General features: G+C 36.6%; 1 protein-coding gene across 3 annotated transcripts in view; it reads left to right on the forward strand.

The window, feature by feature from the left end:
- Nucleotides 1-25643, forward strand: part of PARD3B (par-3 family cell polarity regulator beta) — a 390939-nt gene that overhangs the window by 149777 nt on the left and 215519 nt on the right. For all 3 annotated transcript variants that reach the window (XM_051623713.1, XM_051623715.1, XM_051623716.1), the window contains exons 5-8: nt 7087-7178; nt 17894-17980; nt 20611-20736; nt 24909-25264. In XM_051623713.1, coding sequence (XP_051479673.1) covers nt 7087-7178; nt 17894-17980; nt 20611-20736; nt 24909-25264 — 661 coding nt within the window. The remainder of the gene's footprint in view (nt 1-7086; nt 7179-17893; nt 17981-20610; nt 20737-24908; nt 25265-25643) is intronic.

Raw genomic sequence — 25643 nt, forward strand, 5'->3', positions numbered from 1 at the left:
CTGGAGACTTTTAATTTAGGAAAATTTTCCATTTTTTTTTTTCCTTTGAGTCATTCACAAAGTACTTAGGCACCCAAGCTGCACCTCTTCCTTCCTTTCCTTCGCATCCAAAATAACTGCCAAGAAAGATGTGAGCTCCTGTACTGTTACAACTGGAAGGAAGTTTGGGGTTTTTCCTCAGTGTTAGAGAAATTTTTAATAAAACTCTGCAAGTTTCATGACTGCAATGATATGTAATATTTTTGATCTCCAGCCTTAAAAAAATCCTCTCTGCTCTTAAAAACAGAGAACTCAGTGTTTGTTTAGGACTTTCAGCAACTGAGCATTGCTGTTTCAATGCAAAGGATACTCATCACCTAGTTTTTTGAATGCTTAAGACTGGAAAGAAACTGACAGTATGTAGAGCAGGAAGGGTTATGGAGAACATTTTGAAAGTTGTTATTGGCAAGATGTGTTTTATGTATAGATGTTGAACTTTTCCAGAAGAGCTTGGTGGGGGTTAAGATGTGAGAAACTGGCTGGTGTAGCTTGTATCTCTACAAAAGGGGACACTGTTCAGCTATAATAACCCTCCGTTGAGAGTTGTTAGCCAACAAATTTTGAGGGAATAATTTCTTAGTCCAGACTGATTCCTAGGGAGGTGCCTATTTATGCCCATCATTTAAAATACCTTTATAAGTTGCAAGACCACAGCTCACAACAAGATTCAAGAAATCCATTGGTTGTTGAGAGGGGGAAATGTTGCCGTTGTGGTTCCTGAAACTGTAACGTAATTATTAAAAGCCATACCATATAAAGCCTTTTATTTGTGCTATGCTAATTAAACATGAATCTACTTGTATATTATTTAAAATATCTGAAGATCTGTAGCTGTTCTTATGTTGAAAACTCTTTAACCAGTCCATTAGAATACATTTCAATTGGCAAAACTGAAAGAAGCTGTATGATTCTTATTTTCATATTGCATGCCTAAAAATCATCTTTAGCAAGTGATTAATTGCATCTGTATATACTGCACAATTGCATCAATTATCCATTTCAAATGAATTTCATTCTGAATAGTCGAGAGGATGATGTAGTTTAATCAGTAAGTAAAATGGAACTATTGTAAACTGTTTAAAAATACTTATCACATTTTATGGAGGCAGAGGGATTTAAAAGCAGCAGACTGCTGGAAAAGTAAGAAATATGCACTAACAAACACTAATATTTTTTCCTTCAGTTTAGCACCATTTTATTAGCTTGCTTTGCATTCATTTCCATCCTTGATATATTGATGATAGTTATAGTGTGGGGATGTTGAGATTAATTATGGTTGTAAGTACACTTGTTTAAGTATGACAGCTTGTGTGTCTCTTGATCAAGCATGTTCGAACAAGCTCTGTAATGTTACTCTAGAAAGTTTCTAGCGTTCCTTTATTAGAGGGGAAAAAAGCAAAGTTATATATTAAATAACAATCTTATGTTAATGTAATGTTTAACCTATTTAAAGCCCATTGATTTTAATACTTTTCTGCCGTTACAGAATTTGTTCTTCTGCAAAGTCACTTTTAGGACACGTTTCTGCTGATAACTTGTTACACATTTCAGTTGTCAGAGTGTTCCGTGGCCCTGAAGTAGCCTGACTATGTACTTTGTAACTGGTTTCTTAATGTAGGGTTTTAGGGGCCACAGCTTCGATTTGGCCCATTGTAGATTTAAGGTCAAAAGGAGAAACCTAGATACTGGTTTTAAATCTGAAACATTTTTAAACCTGGTGGTTCACTGCATTCTTCTTTTTACAGCCTGTGGGCAACATGAGTATTGTAATGAAGGGCACTTATTATTGTGGTCAAACAAAGCTTCTCAGCCTCTCCAGAGATGCACATACACACAAAACTGCTTTTTTGTCCCAACAGACCAAAGTGAGCCACGGAGAAGCCTTTCTGAGGCACAGTCATGTACAATTGGCCAGAAATTGAAAATAGCACTGTTTCTAACTGCTGAACATTGCATCAAGATGTGTATAAGTTTGGTCTCAGTAGAATTATCACATTTTAACCTGTGCTTCTTTATATTGTTGCTGAATGATAGAAAGCCTTTATGTGTGTTTCTTGAGCTGTACAGTCTTGGAGATTTTCTTGTGTATGCAATGTCAGCTGTTGCATTTGTTGCTGTAAGTAAAAACTTCACTTTGTAACATGGACTAATTTATTTGGGAATAAGTGCCCATTTTTAAAGGTAAAAATGGTGATATGGCTTTTAAAACTAATTCTGGCTAGCAATAATACTCACATGATCCTGAAAGTGTTGCTAAAAATGTTCAGTTTCTAAATAAGGTAATTAAAATTGTTGTGAGAGCAGTAGATGAGACATTTCCTGCATTTGTAAACTATGCATCCCTTTCATCCAAGATTTCCTTGCATCTGACTGTTATTTTGATAGATCCTGACCTCCCACTGAACCTTCTTGGAAGAAAGTTTACAGTTGGTTAAGTGGGGAGGGTGAGCTCTGCAGTCTGCCACCCTGCTCTGTGACCTGTTTTAGGGTTTGAATGCCTTTCCTTTGTTCTAAAAAGCTGAAAGCTGATTCCCTTAGGGAATACAGTACTATAAATTTGGGTATACATTTTCACTTTTACCATCATCATTAAAAGAAAGTTTCAGATAGTTTTCCCTGAATATTCCAGACTGTTTCAGTCCTAATTTAAGTAGTAACTATGTATACTTCTTATTAATAGATCTTATTTATTTCCTTCAAGTTCATTGCTAGTGTTTGGTGACCATTTTATACTTCAAGTATACTGTGCACTCAAGACTTTCTCCAATTGTTTATATAGACTTCTATTATGTAAATTTATCTAGTTCTGAGGTTTGTCTTGTCTTTATCTGAGGTTTTCCCTGAATAAGCTTTGTTTGTTTGTTGTTTTGGGTTTTGTTTGTTTGTTTTTGTTTTGCTTTTCTTTTTGGTTGTTGTTTGTTTGGCTTTGTTTTTGGTTCTCCAGTAGAGGAGATTGCTACTTAGCTTTTCTAAAAGTGATATATTTGCGATTTTATATTATCTGCAAACTTCTTGTCTTGAGAATAGTCTTCTGAGCCTACTGGGGAGAACTGAGGTGATGTAGAACCCGTTTGTAGCCACTGGTGGCCTGTGGATATTTCTAAAGCTGTTTTACTCGGTTGAATGGTATAGTCCACTTTTGGGTGAAAATGGAAAATTTTGGTGCTGAAGAACCTCAACATAAGTTTCTTTTATATCTAAAATGTAATGCAAAACTGCAGTATAACCAGAGTATAGTTAGAAAACCAATCTGGTGCAGGTTTTTTTAAGATTTGAAATTCCAGGTTTTCTGGGTTGCCATGATGGTGAGAAAACAGAGCAGTGGGGCTGGTTGGTAGCCTGGCTGTCAGGACAGCCTTCTGCTGTGATAGCCCTTTGTTGGAAATAAAAGCCAGTTTTATGATGCTCTTCAGTCAGTTCTGACTCTCCCTCTCTCTTTTTCCAGCCCGAAACTAATACTTTCATGTCTCTGCCCAAAAGTGACACTACTGCTCTTTTTTTTTTTTTCTCCAGACGTTTTATGTTTTTTTTTGAAATGAGGGTTTTCAAAAATGAAAGAAAAAACAGACTTTCTCATACTCACTAGCTTCAGTAAAAGCCATGACTGATTCCAGCATATTTGCTGTTGGGGCTAATAAATGTCCATGCTGACTGTTGAACTGAGAAGACTGTGCATGTTCACAGAGCAGAAAATGTTACTGGTATGTACTCCGTCACTCTTCCTATTGTTACACATATGAGTTTACCTAATTTGAGATTAGTAACATAATGAATATGAGACTCTTCCTAGCATTTGGGTTAAAGTTGTTTACAGAGGGCTATTATTTAATAGGATCTCTCTCTTCTGCTTCAGTCCTATATCGAAGAATGTGCTTTTGGCAGCACTAAGAAAAATCACTCAATTGAAATTATGTAAATAAATTTAAAAACTTCCACTGTTCTCAGGTGCGTATGCTGCTGCAGCTTTTGTTTTTATCACACCATTTTGCATTTTATTCCCATTTCTTAAGTGAAAACTGCAATTCTGTCACTGTAAATCTACTATACTGTCAGCTGAACTTGAGTCAAGTTTTGGGAGTCAGCATCATTAATTCTGCTACTGGTGGAAAACTGACAATCTTTAAAATATGAACAAGAAACTGAGAATTTTTTTGTGTGTTGGATCATTGTCTTCTGATAGTGTTTTTATTTGAGCGTTATTGGTTTGCTAGGATTCTGCTAGTTGGGCAGGAGATGGTCTGTTTAAAATTATTGAACTTCTAATGAAATGCTGAAGGATGAAAGAAACTTGTCCATTTGTAGTGATTGTTATGTGACTGGAGCTATAACATCATTCTCAGAGAGTTCCATTACAATTTCAGTGTTATGATTCATGTTTCCTTGATCAGTTAAGACTTTAAAGAAAAACTGGCTTTATGTTTGCTGACTTGAGCCTGTGATAATCTGTGATATGTGTGAGCACTATCCGCCTTCAAATCAAAACAGGCAGGATAGGGGCTGTGTCACTGAACTTCCTCGCTGTGACATTTCAGAAGTTCCTCAGCAGACTTCTGCCCAGCTCAGGAGAGGTTAACTTTTTACCCTTTTTTTTTTTTTTTTTAATGCAAAAAACCCAAACAAACAAACAAGCTTGAATTGTAGTTACAGACTCCAAACGTTATCCTCCAATTCCTCACAGATGTTTTATCTTTTGGAATGATGAAATCTTGTAAATGTGGGATTGTCAGGTGCCTCACAAGGCTGGACCATTGTTTTCTGATGCAGGAAGAGACGTGTATTCAACATTTGTGGCATGTTTTTACATCTGTTCTGGAAGATCTCTACTGATGGTCTGATACCCCTAGTATCTCTAATAACCCTGTTATCCAGCTTCAAGACACTTTTTGCTGGTTCAGTCTTTAGCAGAAAAGAAAGATGTTGGTTGCCATATTTTTGCAAAAACCTCTTAATTATCTTGTACTGTTACTCTGCCCTTACCAGTGTTATGCTGTGTCACTGAACAAATGTAATTCCAAGCATGAAATTAGTCTTGATGATTAAAAAAATTGTTCCTTGTAGTTTAAAACCTGTGAATCAGTAAACAGAGGGAGATTGTGCTCTGAACATCAGCATTTGTCATTACTGTGAAATGTCTTTCCCAAGGAAGTAGAGATGGAGGGCAAATATGGATGTAGCCTCACTACAATAAGATCAACAATAATCAAAAGCCCAGAAACAGAGAAATCAGCTGCCTTATGCAGACTTCTGTAGAGTGCAAGGGAGGCTTTAAATAATACAACAGTTCTGAGGCTTGAATAACAAGTTCTCTGCCTTGCACTGAGCAGCACTGTGTTACAGCCAGTGTCTGGAAGAAAAGAGTCTAGTTAATTCATGACCCAAAATCTCGTGTTTGTTTATTTTCAGCCTTCCAAGAAGATCCTTTAAAGCTCCACTGTTTTCAGTGGTTAGCTAAATGAGGTCAGCTTTGTTGGGAACATTATTTGAGGCTTGTCTGCTTCTGGCATCTGTTGCTACCAAGGCACTGTCTTTTTTTCAAGGTGAAATCAACATTTGAAGGGTGTGTGTCAGGTTTCTATTGCTAACACACTGTTTGAGGTTGAATTCCTGGTTTATGAGGTTAGTGTGGAATATGCTTCATATAACAAGAACCGCTCCTCGACCTGTCGTTCCACTGTGAAAAGTGTTAGGAAGAGATGGCACACACTCAATAATGTTTTCTAAAGTAGTTCTTCCATTAGTGACAGAAGTTTGCTTTCAGTGAGCTGTATTGGTCTTGCATTAGAAGCCGAGTCTGTTGGCTTGTGCTCCGATTAACACACAAACGAGAATTGCTATCAATATTAAAGGTTCAAACGCAGCATTTGAACCAAAAGGGGATCAAGCTTGATTTATATTCCAAAGGTTTGCTTGCAAGGCTGTTCATGATTCTTTTCTAAAACACTAAGCAACCCACCCTCACCCCTACTCTCTTCATACTGAAAATAAATTCTATGAATCTTTGAGGTACTGAAACTACCAGAATTTTAAAGCCATCTTTCTGAGTAGAGCCATCTTTTGAGAGAAATTGGAAGTTTTAATATGCAGTGTAGAGCTGTTTAGTTTGCTTTGTCCTTTGGAATCAATTTGTAGCATTGCACCTTTTGCCTTGAGACAACTTGATATGGCAAGTAAATACATTGGAAAACAGTTTCACTGCAACAACAGAAAAATAATTATTAACTTTAGGCTTTATCTAGTTAAGATCAAGCTCTGAATTGAATTCTCTTAGTGTGTTGACAGTTGAAGATTTATGTCTTCCAGCTATATTCCTGTTGCAGAATTGGCACAAATGACCTCTCCAAAGAAGGTCTCTGTTACGGATTTTGCTCTGTTTACATTATTGCCATAAGGGTCGTGATGAAGTACAGTACATTAAAGCTAATATATCACCTGCTGACAGTGGTCTTATCTCGTTGGTACCTCTCTCCCTCTCCCAGTATGGAAAAATGGAAACATTAAGAGTCTAAGGATCACAACAAGAAAATTAAATAATAGCTCTCAAGAGCTTTAACGTTGATGTCAGTACCCTGTGTGCACTCTGTTTTAGTGTCTGACCAAATGGTTACATAATTTCTTTTTCTTTGAAGTTACTGAGAAAATAAGTCTTTACCAAATAAATGCTACTTGGGGATAGAAAGCAGGAAAAAAGCTGTTGGGTTCATCCAAGATCTGTGGAATCCATTATTAGAAAGGAGGTGGCTCAGGGTGGGAAAGAATTAAATTCAGGTTAGATAGGCAGACAAGGAGCCAGTACCAAGAGGTTCTCCAGTGGAAGCATGGTGGGACTCTTGTGTGAGGAGCAGGACTAAGTACCTTTCTGCTTCTCTGAATGCTGTGCCATGTGTTTTTCATACAGAATGGGTCTTTCAGTCGTCACTGTCAGTGAGATGATGTTACTTATGGTTTGTTTTCTCTTCCAAATATTAAGCAAAAGTGTAATTACAGCCATTTTTCTATATGCATAAATATGTACATAGTTTCTAAACGTGCTTTGAATTCTCTCAACAGGGTGCATCCCAGGTATCCTTTCAGGGTGGGGAGATGAACCTCACTGGACCCACAGAACTGTTGTTGGCTCAGAAGGCCCAACTCCCTGTAAGGTAGGAACATCTTTTCAGTGCTGATCCAAGTGTGGTTTATCAACATGCTGGAAAAGACTGACTTCTCATTCTAGCTTCATCTGTGAATCTGCATTGTGCTCATCATCATGAACTTTTCCTCCTCATCCCTTACTCATCCTACAAATGCACCAACTCACATGCTGAAGCACATATTTGTACGTGACAATCTTTTACCCTTGGTGATGAATATGAATGATTTTATTGGTTTGTTTGCAGTATAAGGCTTTGGGGGAAATATGCTACTGTTGTATACTCAGTGTTTTTGGTTTCTGCTCAGTTGTGCAAGTATTTAATGTCTTAAGATACAGGATGTTCTTAGGTAGTATATTATATCTCAATAAATAACCATATAATCCTAAAATTATCTTTTTCAGTTAAAATATCACCTCTGTTTTTGAGTAGTAAGCTTATAATTTTGTTTCTGCTGTAGCAGATTTTATATCTGTGTCTATATACCATGAAAACCATAGCAAATATTTGCAGTATTTCCTTGTGCATTGGCCTCATAGAGAACTCAGATTGAATGCCTCGTTTTCCTCTCTTCATTTATAAGAAACAAGAGATGGCCAGTGCTGTTATAACTGAAGGTGGTAGTGGTCACATTGATAGTTTGGGAAATAACTTTAAATTTGACCATTCTAAATTTTCAGTGACACTTAAATTTGTAACATGATTTGGAAGCCAATATGGTAAAATTTCAGAGCCACACATCTGAAACACGAGAAAACTAGGTGGTTTTTTTAGGAGATTTAATAATGAGCTTTGGGGTTTATTGTTCCTGAGGTCAGAGGGAAAATTCTAAATGGCTGAAATGAAATGAAAAAAATAATTTTGCAGGTTAAGTTTGTTACACCACAATTAACAAGTCAGGCTGCAATACATTATCAGTAAGTAGGTCAGCTCAGTGGTTGTATTAGATGATTTGTTGTGGCAAATTTAAAACAAAATGTTTCCATGCTAGTATTCCCCTGCCCCAACAAAAGCTTAAATTTCAGTGCTGACTGGTGATTCAGGTTGTGGTAAAGTCACCTTTCTGAGTACTCAAATTCAGTCCTCTTTCCAGTGTATTGGGTTTTTTGCAGAACTGTAGTGATCTCATGGCACTTCAGTAATGAAATTAAGAGGCATTAATGGCAAATTTCTGTGTGACAGCTAAAATGTCAAAAATTAATTTGTTTTGATTTTGAAGGTAGCAAATAATAATTTGCTATAATTTTGCAGCTTATTGTTAAGATCTTATAAAACAAAAAACATTAAATAAATGGTATCTGCATGCCTTTAAGCTTAAAGCATTTATCTTCACAAACATCTCAGCAAAAGCAAGTGTATTAACTTCTTATTAAAAAAAAAAAAACCTGTTAACTTTTAAAAAACATTTTACCTAACTGGGGTCTAGGAGAAAGGCATGAAGTTACATATTCAAAGCCTGTAGGAGAGTTGGCAAGAGCAGGGACTCTAACTTTGCTGGTCTTCTAGGCCATGCCAGAATTTTAGGTCAAAGGATCACCATTGTGTTTAGAGCGTGTCAAAAATCAGTTTTCTCCATGCAAGCAAGTTGATTTTCTAGTATTTCTTGTTCTTTGATTCATCACTTATTTTATAGGAGACTGTAAGGTTGTGCTTTTCAATCCCCTTGTTTGTATTTTTCTTCCCTCTTGGTGGCCTCCTTGTCACCTACTTTGTATGCCATTTTGTAGTTTCTTCTCTTGCCTGCTGGTACTTATACATATTTTTAGAATGGACTCATCATGAAAAGGAACTGGAGTGCACTTCCAGCTTTCTCTGCACCTTCCAGGACTCTAAGTTATACACTAGCTGATTAGTGTTCATCATGCAGGTATACAACTTAGTCAGTTTAGTTGCTAATGCTTATTTTCTCTTTATGGAATGTTGCTAAAGACTTCTACAGCTTTTTTCACCTGAGGTAATTATTATGCATCACCAAATATATGCACTCACTTGTCTTTTGATCTGCTAATTTTTAATGGGGATTAATCAAGCCCTGTGCATGCTATGCTCATATTTACTGTTGTCCTTATGCTTTTACCTAGGGTGTTTTAGATAATTTAAGTCCTCTTCGGAATTTTCTGAGAGCATATTATTGTTTATTGAGTTAAACAAGTCATTGATTGCATTTAGGATTCCTCAGAAGAAGGTTGTGATACTCATATGCTTTTAATCTTCATAACCTAATTTTGGTGGCCATTAGAAATGCTGACAATGAGAGTAACCCCTGTGACACTCTTTAGAGTTAGTCAGTTCTGAAATAGCCAGCTCTTCCCTGGCATGTTGCCAGCATTTCTTTACATACAGAGTTAGAGTAAAGTAATTGTACCAAAATATTCCTTGCTAATGCTTCCCATATCCTGAGGAGATATTTTTTTTTAAACTCTATTTTGCCTGTAAGTTTTGAGATGGGTAGTATGAAGATTTTTTCCCTCAAAATTGTGAATTCCAGTATTTATAATATATTCCAATTTCTTTACCCAGTGAACTTAGGAGGAATTCAGAACATTATTTTTTAAAGCAAAGTTAGTTGATATATCTCTGAAATTCACTGGAATTTAATAAGCCAAAAAATTTACATTTTAAGACAATTATTTTGATTCCTACGTAGCTTTTTCCTTAAAAGTAAAGGGGTTTTTTTTAAAACTGGTTTTATGAAAGCTTTTTCATTAGGAGTAATAGGTTTATAAAGGAAAATAATTAGTAACTAGAGACCATCTATTCATCCTACTTGTAGCTTAATTTGATTAAATATAAGGAAGGTTTTTTTAAATTAGATTGTTTAAAATAATGAAACTATTTTTTCCACAAGTAGTAAAACTAGCATCTTAATATCTAACTTGATTTCTTTTACACTGTTCTTTCTGAAGAAATGTATTATTTATATTTCTCATTTGTGCAGATACCTTTCTTTCTATACTACAAAGATGTTAGGGCCATGAAGGACCACCAAGCCATGATACCTTAAAACTTCATTTAAATAAGCCACATTAAGTGATGTTAATGAAGCTAATATTTCAGCCTAATTGTGAGCTGCTCCATGCTATGCAAGAAAACCACTGTTGTCCCTGCTGCTTTCACTACAATATATTCCTTCCTGTCAGTGGTTTTGATAATCCTTATTACCTATAGCACTAAAGCAAAATAGCAGCTAGTCACCTAAGAAAATTATCTGAGACTTCTTACCCAAGCACCAACCTGTCTGAATTCAGTGTTTCTTCTCTAACTGCAGCCAATAATGGGTATTTCAGAGGGAAGTGGAAAAAAATAATTTCATGATTAATATTTTATGAATGTGAAGCCTAGTCAGTTGAAGTTAAAGGCTTCAGACCTGTTTTATATTTCTCACTCAAGCAGGAAAACTGTTTCTTTTGAAGAAAACCAGTTCACTGATTTAAGTAGGTAAAATTAATTGCATGTTGAGTATATGAAGTGAGTGGCAGTGTGGAGGAATTTTAGCTTCTCAGAAGCTTATAGGAAGGAAGTTTCTTTACCTGGATTCTGTGAAAACTTTTAACTGTAAAAGTACTGGGAAACTTTTCAGGACTATATCTCTCAGGAGCCTGAAAATGTTCATTGGAGCTTTGAGAGTTGAACTTTGCTAGAAGAGAGACTTGAATCATCGGGTCATTGGCACGTTTTTTAATGGAATAAAGACAGACATGACTAAAGACAGTTGTCTTGTAATTTCGGAAGGAAGGCTTTTTATTATTATTATTTTGGGTTCCCTTGAAAGAAGACGTTCAGAATAAGGGAAGCCAAGCTAATGCCGTCAGTGTATAAAATCTGGCCTTTGTCCGTGCTTTCCTTCATATTTTGGGCTAAGGCAGAAATATTTTTAAAGTAGCAGCAGGGTCTTGGTACTCTACAGAAGTCTAGCAGAAATGTGTCACAACCTTTAACATTGAATTCCCACTATACATAGTAATACTACTTTTGAAAACCTTACTTCTTGTAGTAAAAATTACTATGTTAAGGAACACTAAACACAAATCTGCTTGGAAGTGGATACTTAGCTCAATAGCAATGGATTAGTAGGAACTCCAAGGGTAATTTATGCATAGATAATTCATTATGTGTTTTCATTATGTTCTGTTTTGCTGTCTTCCCACTTCTGGCTAGCAGAGGTCAGGGTCAGTTCTTGGGTTTAAGCACTATAGATACATAATTAAAGCATAACTGCATTTTTTTCCTTCTCTGCGTTTTCACTTTTTTTTTTTTTAACCTTCTGTGCCTTTCATTAGCCTAACACCACAGAAGTGGAACAATTTGAATTAAGGGGAAAAAAAAAATACATACATTCCTCATTCCTGCAGGCTGTCTGGTTTCTTTCTAAACCTTTAGACAGTTAATCTCATGAGAAATAACTAATTTTTGTGGGTAAAAAAAATCTTGATTACAGTAGCATCTTGACTAGATTAATGCATTTTAGTTAGGAGAGGGTGATTGGTTACCTCTTCAAATCTGAAACTGGAAGACTGATATTCTTTTGTAGTAAATATTTAAACTTTGTGGATTATTTGCTTAGTTCTGTGTAGAATGGAGCAGCTGAAATGTGCCTGTCTCCTCTGAGAGAGAGCAGGTTCTTTTAACTGTGCCTGGAAAGCTCCTTCTTGGCTCTGCATGTTCAAATTGCTTTCTCCTCTCCTTGTAGGATGCTCTCCAACCCTATTTAGATATGGCTCAGATTTCCATCATTAGAATGTATTCATGCTGTTTCACATCTTGAGCTCCAATTTACTCTTCAGGGCATCCAAGACACTTTAATCGGAGCTTAAAGCATCTAGTTTAAGAGGGAAGGCAGCATGTGAAAAAAAGGGGTAGGAGATGGGTGGGAAACATGCTGACCGCTTCACTTGAGCTGGCTACTTTGGAAGCCTCCTTGGAAAATGAGTACAGATACATTATTACCATTAGAAACTGTAGTATTTTAATATGAGAAAGAAGTACATGGATAGAGTCATCACACTACTCATTTGGAAAAACCTGGAATCATGCGTCCTCTTTCAAATTCCCTTCTGTAACTTGGCATCACCTGTTAGCCTGTGTACTCTACCAAATGTCAGCAGCCCTTTTTCATGGATGCTCTCCTCTCTGGAATAGCAGCATTGGCTGGTAGGGCTGGAGGCAGAAGTGAAGAACAAGCAGGGAAGTGCAGCTCAATAACTTCATCTGTGAGCTGTCTGCATCTGAGTGACATTTCCTTTGCCTTTTACTTGGCTGTGGTCAATAAAAATGCCACAAGGCATATTCAGAGTATCAGCTGTGCTTTTCTGTTTGTAAAGGAAACACTGACATCCTGCACTAAGATTTTTTTTTTCAGATGCATCAGCTTTTACTAATTTGAACCTTTTCTTTAAAACATGTATATGGAATTCAGTGATGTATTCAAAGGTTGTTTCTTCATCATGTTGTGCCTGGGTTGAAGACTCACATGCAAGTATTGAATAAGACTAAAATGGCTAAAGAGTATGTCATTGAAATGATGAAGACTTGATCTGTGTTTACTCAGGCAGTAGATTCTTGTGGCATGCGTGTGATGACAAGTTTTGCCCAATAACCCTGCAGAAAGCAGCTTTTTCCAAGGTACTTTTGTCAGCATGTTGCAAAGCAATCCACTGTAGGCTGCATCTACTGCATTCTTCAGTAGAAATCCTACCAAGATCATCCTAGCACTTGCGATTTGGGAAAATCACAGGACCTTAGGTCCTATTGCAAAATGTTTTATTTCTGGAGAGAGGTCTCTTATAAGCCTATGTGCGCTCAGTGGTTGAGATGGGTTCTTCAGCATTATTGCAGAGGAGCTTTCAGCTAACAAAACTTTTCCTGTTGCAAAACTAATGAACGGCTAATTCTTGATACAGTTTTCAGGAAAGGAAGCTATAGTGTTCAAAAGCAAGGGCACTGCCAATCTGAAGATCAAACAATCACCACTGAATATTCTCTGCTTTCCATGTTACAAATGGGCTACTGGGCAGGCAGCTCACTACATGCATGTGTACATCTTCTCTACCTCTCTCTTTGCTGAAATGTATTTATCAACATTTTTAATAATATGCATGGCAAGCCTTCCTGAAAAAGGTGATAGACTGGAAAGAACCTGGCAGAAATCAATAAACATCAAGCAATGATGAATTTAAATAGTAAATGATGACAACTTCTTCATGTTAAAAATCAATAGTACAATGTTAAACGTGGTCTTGGAAGCCACAATTGGGTCATGTTAGACAGGTGTTCTCTCTTCACTGTGACCTCTGAGGCACCTTTGAGTGCAGTGAGGGGAAGGGAGATGTCATCATGCATTTGAAGAAGTCTTAGTGCAATGTTTCTAGTTGGGGTGAACCCTGAAGTTCTGAGAAGTTTCACTGAGATAAATGCTTTTTTAAAGGTTACTTATTTTGTTTGCTGTAAGAATGTATCCATATGTATTCTGTAGAAATTAGGTTGCAAATTCAGCAAGGACAGTATTTTCTGAGGTAGGAGCTCTGTCTGCTCCTTGAAGAACACACAGGAGATACTAGCTGTGGATACTTCTGTGCATCACTCACCAGTGCTCCCAGCCTCTCATTCCCAAGTAGCAATTGGCCTCCAGGTCTTTTCTACTGACTTGATAGGCCAGATTTGGTTTTTGGGTTTTTTTAACTTTACTGCAAAATACATTTAAGATGTGTATGGGAGATTTAAAATAGGAGCAGGTAATTAGTAGGTTATTAACTTTTGGAGTGTAAAATTTTGGCAATTTGTATTTTAAATGCATTGAATATTACAGAAAATTCATAGATTACTCTCTGTTGTCAACATCCCAGCTATCAACTAGCAGTGGAAAGCCATTCTGCATTTTTAACTTGACTGTCAAACTGTCCCAGCACCTTGGAGAGTCCCTTGTGCCTGTGGAGTTTAGTAATTAGTGTTCTTAAAGCTCATCCTGTTCAGGATTTTGTTCAGCCATGACCTGGTCCTGAATACTTACTCCAGGATAATGTAAACTGTAACAGCATGAGTGAATGATGTGAAATTTTTCAGAGTCCCTGATCTTTGAGGTTCTTGAACAAAAAAAAAGCCACATCTCAGATATCCTATTTTTTAACTTTCAGGTTTTCACAGGTATAATATAAAAATAATGTATCCTCAAAGATCTGTTAATGGTATTGTGAAGGGCAATTTTAATCTCAAATGTAACTTAGAATCACATTTGTTTGAGAATGAAAAGTCATTCCGAATCATTCGTGACTGAAAAAAAAAATTCTAAAGTACCTTTTTAATGTATATAGAGCATGCTCTTATTCTGTATATTTAGAGTAACTGAGTTTGGAAGAGACCTTCAAGATCATTGAGTCAAACAGTAATCCAACTACCACAACCACTAAACTATATCCTGAAGCACCACATCTAAACACTTCTTGAACACCTTCAGGGATGGTGACTCCACCACCTCCCTGGGCAGCCCATTCCAATGCCTCACCACTCTTTCAGTAAATAAATATTTCCTGATATCCAACCTGAACCTCCTCTGACACAACTTAAACCGATTCCCTCTCATCCTATCGCTAGTTACCGGGGAGAAGAGACCAACACCAAGCTCTCTACAACTTCCCTTCAGGTATTTGTAGGGAGCAATAAGATCTCCCCTGAGCCTTCTCTTCTTCAGACTAAGCAACACCACATCCCTCAGCCTCTCCTCGTACAACATGCCCTCCAAACTTCTCACCAGCCTCGTCACTCTTCTCTGGACATGCTCCAGGACTGCAATGTCTTTCTTATATTGTGACACCCAGAATTGAACACAGTCACTTCCCTACTCATGCTGGACACACTGTGTTTGATACAGCCCAGGATGCCATTGGCCTTCTTAGCCACCTGGGCACACTGCTGGCTCATGTTCAGCCAGCCATCCACCACTACTCCCAGAGCCTTTTCCACTGGGCTGCTCTCCAGCCACTCTTCCCCATGCCTGTTGTGTTGCTTGGGGTTATTGTGACCAAAGTGCAGGACTCAGCGCTTGGTCATCTTAAACCTCAACCCATGGACTCCAGCCCATTGATCTAACCTGTCCAAGTCCCTCTGCAGACCCTTCCTACCCTCAAGCAGATCAATACTCCCGACAAATTTAGTGTCATCTGCTGACTTGCCTAGGGTGCACTCAATCCCCTCATCCACATCATTGATAAAAATATTAAACAGAACTGGCCCCAACACCATTGCTTTAGTGCTTCAGTATATACAGAACTTTTAGGATATGCCACAATGTTTTAGAAGTATTACACAATGTTCCTGTGGGCTATTTGTTTTTACAAAGAAACCTGATTTTCTTAGTGTGTAGATTGCATGTTAGATTTAAAAATAAACTTGTATACTTTCTTTGGCTTTCAGCCTACGTATTACAGTAAGTGCATTGATTTAATATGACAGCTGACCTGTCTATTGTGCTAGCCCTCAAAAAATTCCTGCTCTGTTTTACAGCTGCTTAGGAAGGCAACTCTTCTGTTGATTCCTTGAGCAATACAGGGTTATCTGGGGACAAATGTAATTTATTTAAATTCTCCTCATGGAAATGAAAGCCCATTCACTACTTTTTATTATTTTCTGGATCTGTAGAATTTGGCTACTTAATTTGTTTGCATGTTTTGGTTCTGTAGAAGTTGAAAAGACAGTAAAAGCAGCCCTTAAATTATTTTTTTTATGTCTGTTAAGAGAATTGGAGGAAGTAGAAGATGAAATTCAAAGAAGAGTTAAGCATTTTTTAGTTTTTGCTAACCACCCTGATTAGCTTTTCTGAGAAATTTCACTAGAAAAAAAAAAAAATTTCTAAAAAAAACATACAGGAAGATTTTGTCAGGATTTCCCTGTTTGATCCATGAAGAAATGGGAATGCAGGAAACAAAAAATCAACAAAAAGAAATGCCTATTAATCTTACCCATATTATATATAGTAACAAGAAATATGTTATGTTTGGATCAGTGGTTGTTTGTTGTTCCGTGTCTGTCAATTTCATTTTTATGGAATGTAAATTAATCCAAGTGTTAGCCTTTTTTTGAAGAATAATATAAAAAATCTCTGCCCCAAACTTCCCAACAAACAAACCTCAACGACCCTCCCAAACTCCAAAACCAAAAGAAAATGTTATCAACTTATTGTCTGGTCTTATTCAGTTTTTAGCTGACCAAGCTAAGAATTATTATTTCTAGGGCAAGTTGCTTCTGAGTAGTCATTATGCATTTGAATGAAGCTTTGTAACAACAAAAAAAATAATAAATAGATAAATTCTGCCTTACTAGAAAACAATACCAGAAGTTGTCTAAGATTATTTGCAGTAATTGTCCCTCTTTGTGAGAGGCTTAGCTGTGCCCTGTGTTTTTATGTTGTATCTGATCTGGTGTAACTGTGCACTGACACTTCAGAGCGGTCACAGATTCTTCTCTTACATCTGTGCATTTCTGTCGATTCTTTCATCAAATAACATTGTGAGACAGTGGGTCAGTGGGCTCAGTCAGCTGAAAAGAAAGAATAATTTTGGGGGGTATGATGGGATAGTGCAGAAGAGTCAGCTTGGTCATCTTTCTTGAATTGCAAATGTGCACTCTAGATCTGTTGCATGGTTTTTGGAGAAAGGTCAGAAGCCTTTTTCTCAACAGCAGACTCCCCTTGCCATCAGTTGGTCTGATCCTTTAACTCAGGCAGTACAGAGAGCAGCAGCCAATTGGTTCAGTTTTGCATGTTCTGTGATGCTGCAGGATTGGTGTGCAAACATAGAACTTCTTGTAGCTTGAATCCGTTAGGATGTTACAGTGTAAATGGAGATACTCAGTAATGGTCCATTAATCCTTAGTGTTGATGGCGTTCTGTATGGTTGAGGGGAGGGGGTGTTACAGAAAATCTAGAATAGTAAAGAAAAAATATTGTGATCTGCTGGAGTACAGACCTTGCTAATTTTAATATATTTTTAAAAAACATTCTAGGCAATTCAAGTACCTTCCTTTTCAAATTATGATCACTGAGAATAGAGTGAAGGTCACTGTAAGTCTGGCAGTGTAAAATACTCAAAGGAAATGAAACATCACATAGCCATGAAACAGCAAAATTCTGTCAGAGATAATATAGAGGGGTTTGATAATGGTGTTTGAGGAAGGAAACTGCCTGATAAAACAAGCTGACTTGGATTTTTTAATACAATTTGTTTTGTTCTTTGTTTGTCAGTGAGGTTGTATGCAACTGAGGACAGAAATAAAGATATTTAAATGTGATTTGACCAATTTGCTTATTCACTTGACGTCCTTAATCTATGATCTTAATATTTATAAAGTGTCCACATGGGAAAATTGACTGAAGCAGTTCACATGGAGCTTAAATTTAAAATGTGTAGAAGACTCTGGATTATATTTTATTTTATTTTATTTGTTATTTTGGTTTTCTGTGATGAAGCCTCTCCTTACGTAAAAGCTTATTGTTTAATATTTGAGTTAATTTACTTAAGAATTGACTTGAAAACATTCAGCACTTGGTGTCTTTCCCTTTCAAAGTACACAAATGCTAACTAAAAAAGGGATTTTATAGCCATTTTACGTATTTTTATCTATTAGTGATCTCTGACTTGAATATTTTATGTATCCTTTCTGCCATCTGATCAATAAGGAATTTGTTCTTAATGTAGATAATTCTGTGAGATGTTTTTCCCTGTGCTCTTTTTTAGTGAAATGACAAAAACAGTGGAGATTTCTGGGGAAGGTGGACCACTGGGAATACACGTAGTGCCCTTTTTTTCATCTTTGAGTGGGAGGTAAGATATCTTCTGCATTGCTCAAGAACTATAGTGGCGGAATGATTTCCTTGGTGGTCCCCTTAAAATACCTACTATTTAATCACAATGAAAATAAATGCTTAAAAGAAGATTGATTTATGTCACTGTTTTCCATTACCAAAATATCTGTTACATGTAAGACAATACCACCCCTTTCTTCCAATGTATCATTTTAATTTTCTCTGTGTTTATTCTCTGAGTGTAAACTAGACTCTCTGTAGAATAATGTAATACTAAAGCTGTGGGGGTTGGTGGCCTTGTGTTGTGTTGGGTTGTTTTTTTGGGTGTGGGGTTCAGTTTTGTTTGTGTGGGTGATTTTTTTAGTTTGTAATTTTTGGGGTTTTTTTCCAACCATCTTTCTGTGTATAAGCCCTTTCATTGTGACTTACCAGACAAGAAAAGTAAAAAAATTTGCTTGCCTGGTCATGCCTCATATTTTTCACGCTACCTTTCAGATTTGGTTGTATAGCTTTTCTGAGATGTGCACTATGCCACGAACCTCTCTTTTTCACAATACGATTACTTTAATTATAAATGATTTAACATTGTCTCTTGAGATCACAAAAGCCTATTATAACAGCATGCCCATATTGATGTACTGTAGTTAAGACTGTGTCAGCATTTTCATTATAACTAAGCTATGAAACTCAGAAGTAAAAATAAAGAAATAAATACATTCTCAGCTAAAATTTGACATACAGAGGCTTAGCCAGAGAGTTAATTTGACACTGGCAGCCCTGAATAAGAGATGGGAAATTGCCAATGCCATAAATGACACTACTTTATAGAAAAATGGCTGCCGGTAACACAAAGACCATTATTGCAAAAGTAAAAATTGTCTAATTCTTAAATGTTTCTTTACTTGTCAACTTTCATGTAGAACAGAGAATGTGAAGGATTAAATTGCCTTGTAAAGGTCTGTGTAAATGTTTTCTTAGCAAGATTGGAGTTTGTAAGTGGACCCAGATTCATTCAGCATGTTTTATTTGCAAAAATGGAAAATAGATGTCCCCCTGCTGCCTGGAAAAATATCATCACTGTCTCAAGAAGAAAGCTGGGTCTTCAGTGGGAATTGTAGGAGATCCAAGTTGTGTCCTTGACTTTGCAGGCTGCCTGTTTTTCTTGCTTTTGTTACCCCATCATGAAATGCAGACAATAGTTCTTTGTTACAGGCATGTCATAAAGGTTGTGCTGTGCACTACATTTCAAGATCATTAGGTTAAAAATGTCATTAAATGGCAAGACATTAAAATCAGTAATTATTGAGACCATAATGCAGTTCTGTACTGAATTATTACCGTGTTGGGTACAGCTTCTAAAGACCTCCATGAAGGAGAAGTGGAGTTCTTTGGTCTATATTGCGTGCATGTTAATGTGTCCTTATTTACAAAAGCCTTTGGGAATCCCTTGAAGCAAATGGGTTTTTGACAGATGGACTACTTGTTTAGACAGCTCTCTCAAAATTTTAATGACCCTTGGTGGAACCATACTTGTAACTTTGTAAAAGCACTAGAGTGACTTAAATCACTTGTCTGTCTTATTTAATCAAGTCTGCACTAATGTATAAATTTTAACTTATCATCAAAGTGAAGAAGAGCATCTTTTATTTCAGTCCATGAGAAGATAGAATTATGAGGCCACACTCACCATGTCTAACTTGGTCTGGTATTTCAGTTTTAAAGTTATTTTCTAACAAGGTGATGCTGGCTTTAGCCTAGTGCTGCTGCAGAGCAAGATTCTCCTAGAAGTAGTTCAAATATTGTATTAATTTACAAAATCTCAGTTTATACAGAAGCTACAAAACCAATGCAAATAATTTTGTTTTACACTTAAATATATTTTAAATATATTTTTTAAAGTAAATTAAATTTAATAGTAGTGCTAACATGGAGATGGTGGAAAAAAGTAATGGAACATTGAATTTAAGCTGCCACAGCATAAAGAGCTCAAGCCACTCATGGAGGTACTACAGCACAAACGAGTTTCAGACAGGTGGGCAATCCTATTGCTTTATATGGGTGTAGCTTCTGAGCACAATAGGATTAGTGAGAAACTGACTGAATCAGACACATGGAGAGCACAGTGCCATTTGAAATAGCTAATGGTGTGCTGTGAATCTGTTGAATGGACTTAAATACTATGGACAGTCATGAATCTGAGAGAAAATGCAAGACTTCTGTTTTGTGATTGGAGTGCTGACATGTTGGAAATTGCATATTAATATTTTGTGAAGTAAAACCAATAGAAGTGGTCTCTAAAGGTCACCTGTCTTTAGTGATGTGGTATGGAATTTTAGTGGATAAAACTTGATTATAAGTGGTCTTCACAAACATGCAATTGTCAGGGTTTTTTGGACATTAGATTGGTTTCATTGTACGTATCTATGTTGAGTTGTAATCTGCACTACAGAGAGGCTTCAGGTAGGTCAGAAATCACCTAGCGTTCCTAGCAGGGGTAGCCACAGTGGAATTTTTCACCACTAGTCTTTCCTTTCATAATGATCTACTCTCTGTTCTCATACACAGTAGAAATTATTATCTATTTTTAGTTCCTATAAATTCATACCAGCAGAAGAAGGGTAGTTGTCACTTTTTTGTTTTGCCTTTTAGGATGCTGGGACTTTTCATCCGTGGTATTGAAGAAAACAGCAGATCTAGACGTGATGGGCTTTTCCATGAAAATGAATGCATTGTGAAGATTAACCATGTAGACCTTACAGATAAAACCTTTGCACAGTAAGTGATGGTTTACTAGTAATTTTAACTAGCCAGGATTTTATGCAATACTATGTTTATGAAGTGATTCATGGGAAGGGGTTAATACTGATTTCAGATAAAATGCCTGTAAAATTGGTAGCTGGCAAAAATGTCTTAATTTTATTTCTGAAACCTCCAAATAAGGTGAAATTTGAGGAGAGGAATTATTTGGTAGTTTCAGTGAACCTATTGTGCATAGTTAATTTAAATAACATCAAGTTTTGTAATAATGGTCTTCACTGTGTAATTCTTCTCTTATTTTTTCCAAATTTTCTTTGTAATTTGTTGCTCATGAGACCTTCAGAATGAGTCAACATTTCAGCATGGCTTTTGATGTTCTTTTGCAAATGAAATAAGGTTATTAATTTTTAATTCCTGCAGCTTTTTGAGCATTTGGCTTTTTAAAAATACTAGTACTATCAAAATGATTAGTTGAGCTAAATGGTAACTCTTACCTCGTGACTTTTATGAAGTCTGACATTTATAATCTATCTGAAATTTAGTAACAGGTTGCTTTGATTGGCTGTGAATTAATGTGGCATTGTTGCACAAAAGAATAGCCTCTCAAACTTTGCAGATATTTAATGTAGTAATTAAATAGTAATTCATTTTTACTTTTAATCCAAATCTTTAGACAGCTGAGTGATTGTTTATAATATAACAAAACCTTTTGAGATTTCGAGCGAGTTGAGATGTAACTTTCTGAACAGTCAGTCAAGGTTTCTAGGCTAAAATCAAGTAAGTAATTTCACTGTTGGGCATAAATATTTGCAAAATAGGTTTTCATAAAACCAGCATAGTTCTGTAGTGTAGGTATTACCTTGCTTTTGAAGCTGCGCGTTTTGCATTCTGGTAGCTTTTTGAGTTACTGTTTTCTACATATTTGATGGTAAATATATTCTGCTGTGATACAGTACATGCATTCTCTTCCACCCATGTAAAGTTCCTATGCAAGATACCAACTTTATTAGAACATAAATGTTGGTATTGTATTAAAATGTGTGCTGTCTTACCTCTGCAGTTCTGTAATGAAGATACATCCTTTACAAATGAGATTTTGCCTGGATCAAAATTTCTCTTTTCAATACTATGTGAGATCTTTTCTTTATGAATTTATTATCTGCTTTGTGTTCTCTTCAGAATGTAACTACATCTCGAGAGGCTTTAAGCCCGTGGATGTATGTGGAGTGGAAAACTCCACACACTTTCCTTCTCCAATTTTCTGTAGTTTTGGGAGTTGGAAAGGATATTTACAAAGGCAGATGTTAGTTTAGAGAGGCCAGTCTTATTAGATGATCTTTCTGTCACTGGGAGAGTGAAAGAGAGACTAAAAAGTGATACAGAGCAGAGCCTAATTGGTTTAAGTCACCTTATGTTACAAAGACAAGTCATGTGGTTGCAGTGGCTTAGGATCTGAGGAGAAAAACTGTGGGCAAAGAGGACTGAATATCCTGGGACTGGGGCAAGTATTTTGGACAAGCTCTAGCCTGGTCCCATGTTGTGCTATGTTGTTCTGCTGAAATGCCTCTTGGAATAGCCTTCTGCATCCTCCCTCTTCCCTGGCTGTTAAGAATGGCTAAAGAAAGTAGCTTTCCCAGTTGAAACTCATCTTGGTGAATACGCCTTTTTGGTTTTCATCTGGCATGACATAACTGTACTACCCTGACAGAAGTTCAAGTTACAGAAATGCAGTAAATGTAATGGATGTGACGAGGCATTGTCACAATGACTATTGACCCAGAAATACTAATCAGATTCTCCTTTAGGAGGAAAATCTGTCTGCTAGTTTTGTATTGACATTTCTTCATAACCCTTGTAAAAGCTGTTTTAACACTTAGCAGGGACTGTTACATATTGTCTCTCTCAGTTTTCAGCAGAGACTTTTTGGTATTGCTCCTGCTTGCAGCTTCTGCAGCTGTATTAGCAGCAGTCTATTTCTGTATTCCCATGTTTATAATAGTTTTATATATTGAGAAGGTTAGTCTGCTTTTGCATTCACTGTTAATATATTCAGTTACATTCTGTTGTGTTGCAGAGTTTCTAGCACCTCTTTTAATTGACTCCCTTATTTCTTTAAAGTATGCATTTGGGGTCTCAAAAAATGTAAATTTCTCCATCCATTATTTTTTTCTCTTTGAAGTGCAGCCAGTTATTTTTCCCCTGAAGATTGCACTTAGGCATTCCCACAGGATGTCTTGTGTTATTTGCACTGTTTTTTGTTTAAAGGAGATCTTACATTCTCTCTTTCATATATTTAAAATATTCATCTCCTAAAACTGCTTTATTAAATTACCTTGAAACATATGGCCAAGTGGCTTCTTACAAGGATGTGCAAGAAACCCAGGTAAGACTTCATATCCTTATGCTAGGAGCATGACATAATTTCTATCATCAGGGTAAGGTCTGTCCTTGAAAGCCTTTACAGGCTGTAGGTGACAAGGCAACATATAACTTCAGCATACACACTGGGACAGTACTGTTACAGTTCTGAAATCTGACCCTCGAGGGTTGTGCTGGAAGAATACCTTCCTACAACACTTTCCATGCTATGTTTCTTTTCTAAGTTTGAGGTTTCTCTTCTGGCAGTGTCCTCTGTCAATGAATGTGGTTATTCTGACTCTTGGTGCACATGCACTTAGTGTAGCCAAGATAGTTCTTTCCCACAGTAGTGTCCATTGGGACTGCTGCCTGACTTCAGTGTCTTCATGCTGCAAAAAACACACCTTGAAACAGCCCTTCGCTTTCACACAGCTGCAAGGTGAAGGTATTGTGCAGCTCTGTTGATCTTGGAAAGCAGGAGGTGTGTATTCAAGATGTTAACATTTGTGGTGACTTCTTTTCAGTATCAGTGTAAAAAAATGTTTATTTCCAAAGTATTTTCAACATTTAATCTTGATGCATAACTGACACTAAGTCCAGATCTAAGACTTCAGTGAAATACTGACTTTGCCTGACTGATAAACAAACTACAGAAAGGTAAGATATGTAGATGGTTCTCAAAAAGGCCCCCATGATTTATTTAAAAATTAATGTAGCCATTACTTCCCCTCTTAACCAGGTTCTGCTAAGCAGAAATGCTTTATTTTTTTCATTGTCAAAATGTGCTTCAACTATTATTTCTATTTGTACTTGAGTTTTCTTCTGCAGTATGGATGAAAATCAGACCTCTTCATCAAAAGGTAGGAGAGACAAGTATAGAAAGGAAGAAGCCTCCGTTGTTCCTTTAGAATCCAAGGTTCATCAAGTGTCTTGATTGACCAAACCTACAGATCATTCAAAATGCAGGAAAGGCTTTATGAGCAGTTACTTTGGCCAGCTTGTCTTTATTGCTTTGCAATGCATAGGAACCTTAACACTGTGTTTTTACCATGTTATCAGTTCAAGGGGAGTAGTTTCATTAAATGCTCTTAACAAGTTTCAAGCACATTTATAAAAGCATTCATTAAATAAAGTCCACATATCCACCTTAGCAAGAGGTTACTGCTTGAAAGATGTAATAACTGTCTATGTAATTTATCCATGTATGTAGGAACATGGAAATAGTTGCACATTTTTAGTCACAAGTTTGTTTGTTTATTTTTTCTGGTGTGGATATATCCCATACCCTCGTTCTTTTATATTGCTGTGGAATCAGCCAACAGTTGCATTAGGGATGATGAAGGAATCTGAGAGACAGGCTGTACTTGGAATAAAAGGAGTCTTGAGCTTGGTCAGAGTAGATGTATGCACCAGAGCAATTGATCATAAGTGCTCAGTGTGCCTCTATGCCAACAAGAAAATATGTAACAGACAAACACCTTAAAAAGTAGTAAGCTATAACTTCAGGAGTCTTTTGATGAACTTTTGCCATCAAACTTCTCTTCCTGATGCTCCACGTGAGGAATTGTGTTCACTGGTTTATTCTGCCTGATATGATTTCACAGCAGCCTACAAATTCTTACAAATGTGCTTTTTTTTACTTGAGATGTGAAGGATTGCTGTAGTTTAGAAATCTTATTTCATGTGTACTTTTTAGAAAAGGGACCTTGTAGATGTGAAGATAAGGTTCTTCATGTTTAAGATAATCTCTTGTCTTATTCTCTATGAATAACTTCAAACTTTGCATACTGTTTCTGGTTTGCTATGTGAGTTTTCATACCTTTGTTTTAAAGGGCTCAAGAAATCTTCCGTCAGGCAATGAAATTTCCAAGTGTCATGTTGGAAGTCCTTCCTCCGTATAATCGAGAACAATATGAGAAGTCTGCTATTGCTCCCCTTTGTTTTCTGGATAATGAAGAAGTAGTTCCAAAAACTAAGATTCCACCTCCTGTTCATCCAAAACCTGCTCTGAAAATGATTAATCTTTCTGAAGCGAGCAGCTCAGAGGCAGGTGTACAGGCAGCACAACAAGCAAAGAGCCCCAACCTCCCACGCCTGGGTAGAAAGTTGTCTTCTCCCTCCCTGTCTCCCCTTATGGGCTTTGGCAATAAAAAAAATGCAAAGAAAATAAAGATTGACCTGAAAAAAGGTAGGTCTTTGGAGATTATATGATTAATTCCTTATCATATTCATATATGTTAACTGTTAACTAAACTAGTGCCATTAAAAGCACAAGTTATTTACTTTGTTGTTTAAAAGTTCCAACATTTCCAAAAGGGAAAGCAATGTCAACAGCAGTGTTCTCAACAGTCAGCTTTCTTGTGCATTTTGGAGGCATGTTATTCAGACATAAATGTTATTAAAACATCTCAGTTACTGATTGTGTGGAAGGTGTTTCCTTAGCAACATGTGGTATTAAAGAGATGCTTCAGCCTTTTCACTAATACAGAATAAAAATTTCAGTTGTCTGCTGGTGACCTTTGTTATTTTTATTAATATCTGCTAATTGACCAGCACTGTTACAACAT

Source organism: Apus apus, chromosome 6 (genome assembly GCF_020740795.1).
Source record: "Apus apus isolate bApuApu2 chromosome 6, bApuApu2.pri.cur, whole genome shotgun sequence".
In the NCBI taxonomy this organism is placed as follows: domain Eukaryota; kingdom Metazoa; phylum Chordata; class Aves; order Apodiformes; family Apodidae; genus Apus; species Apus apus.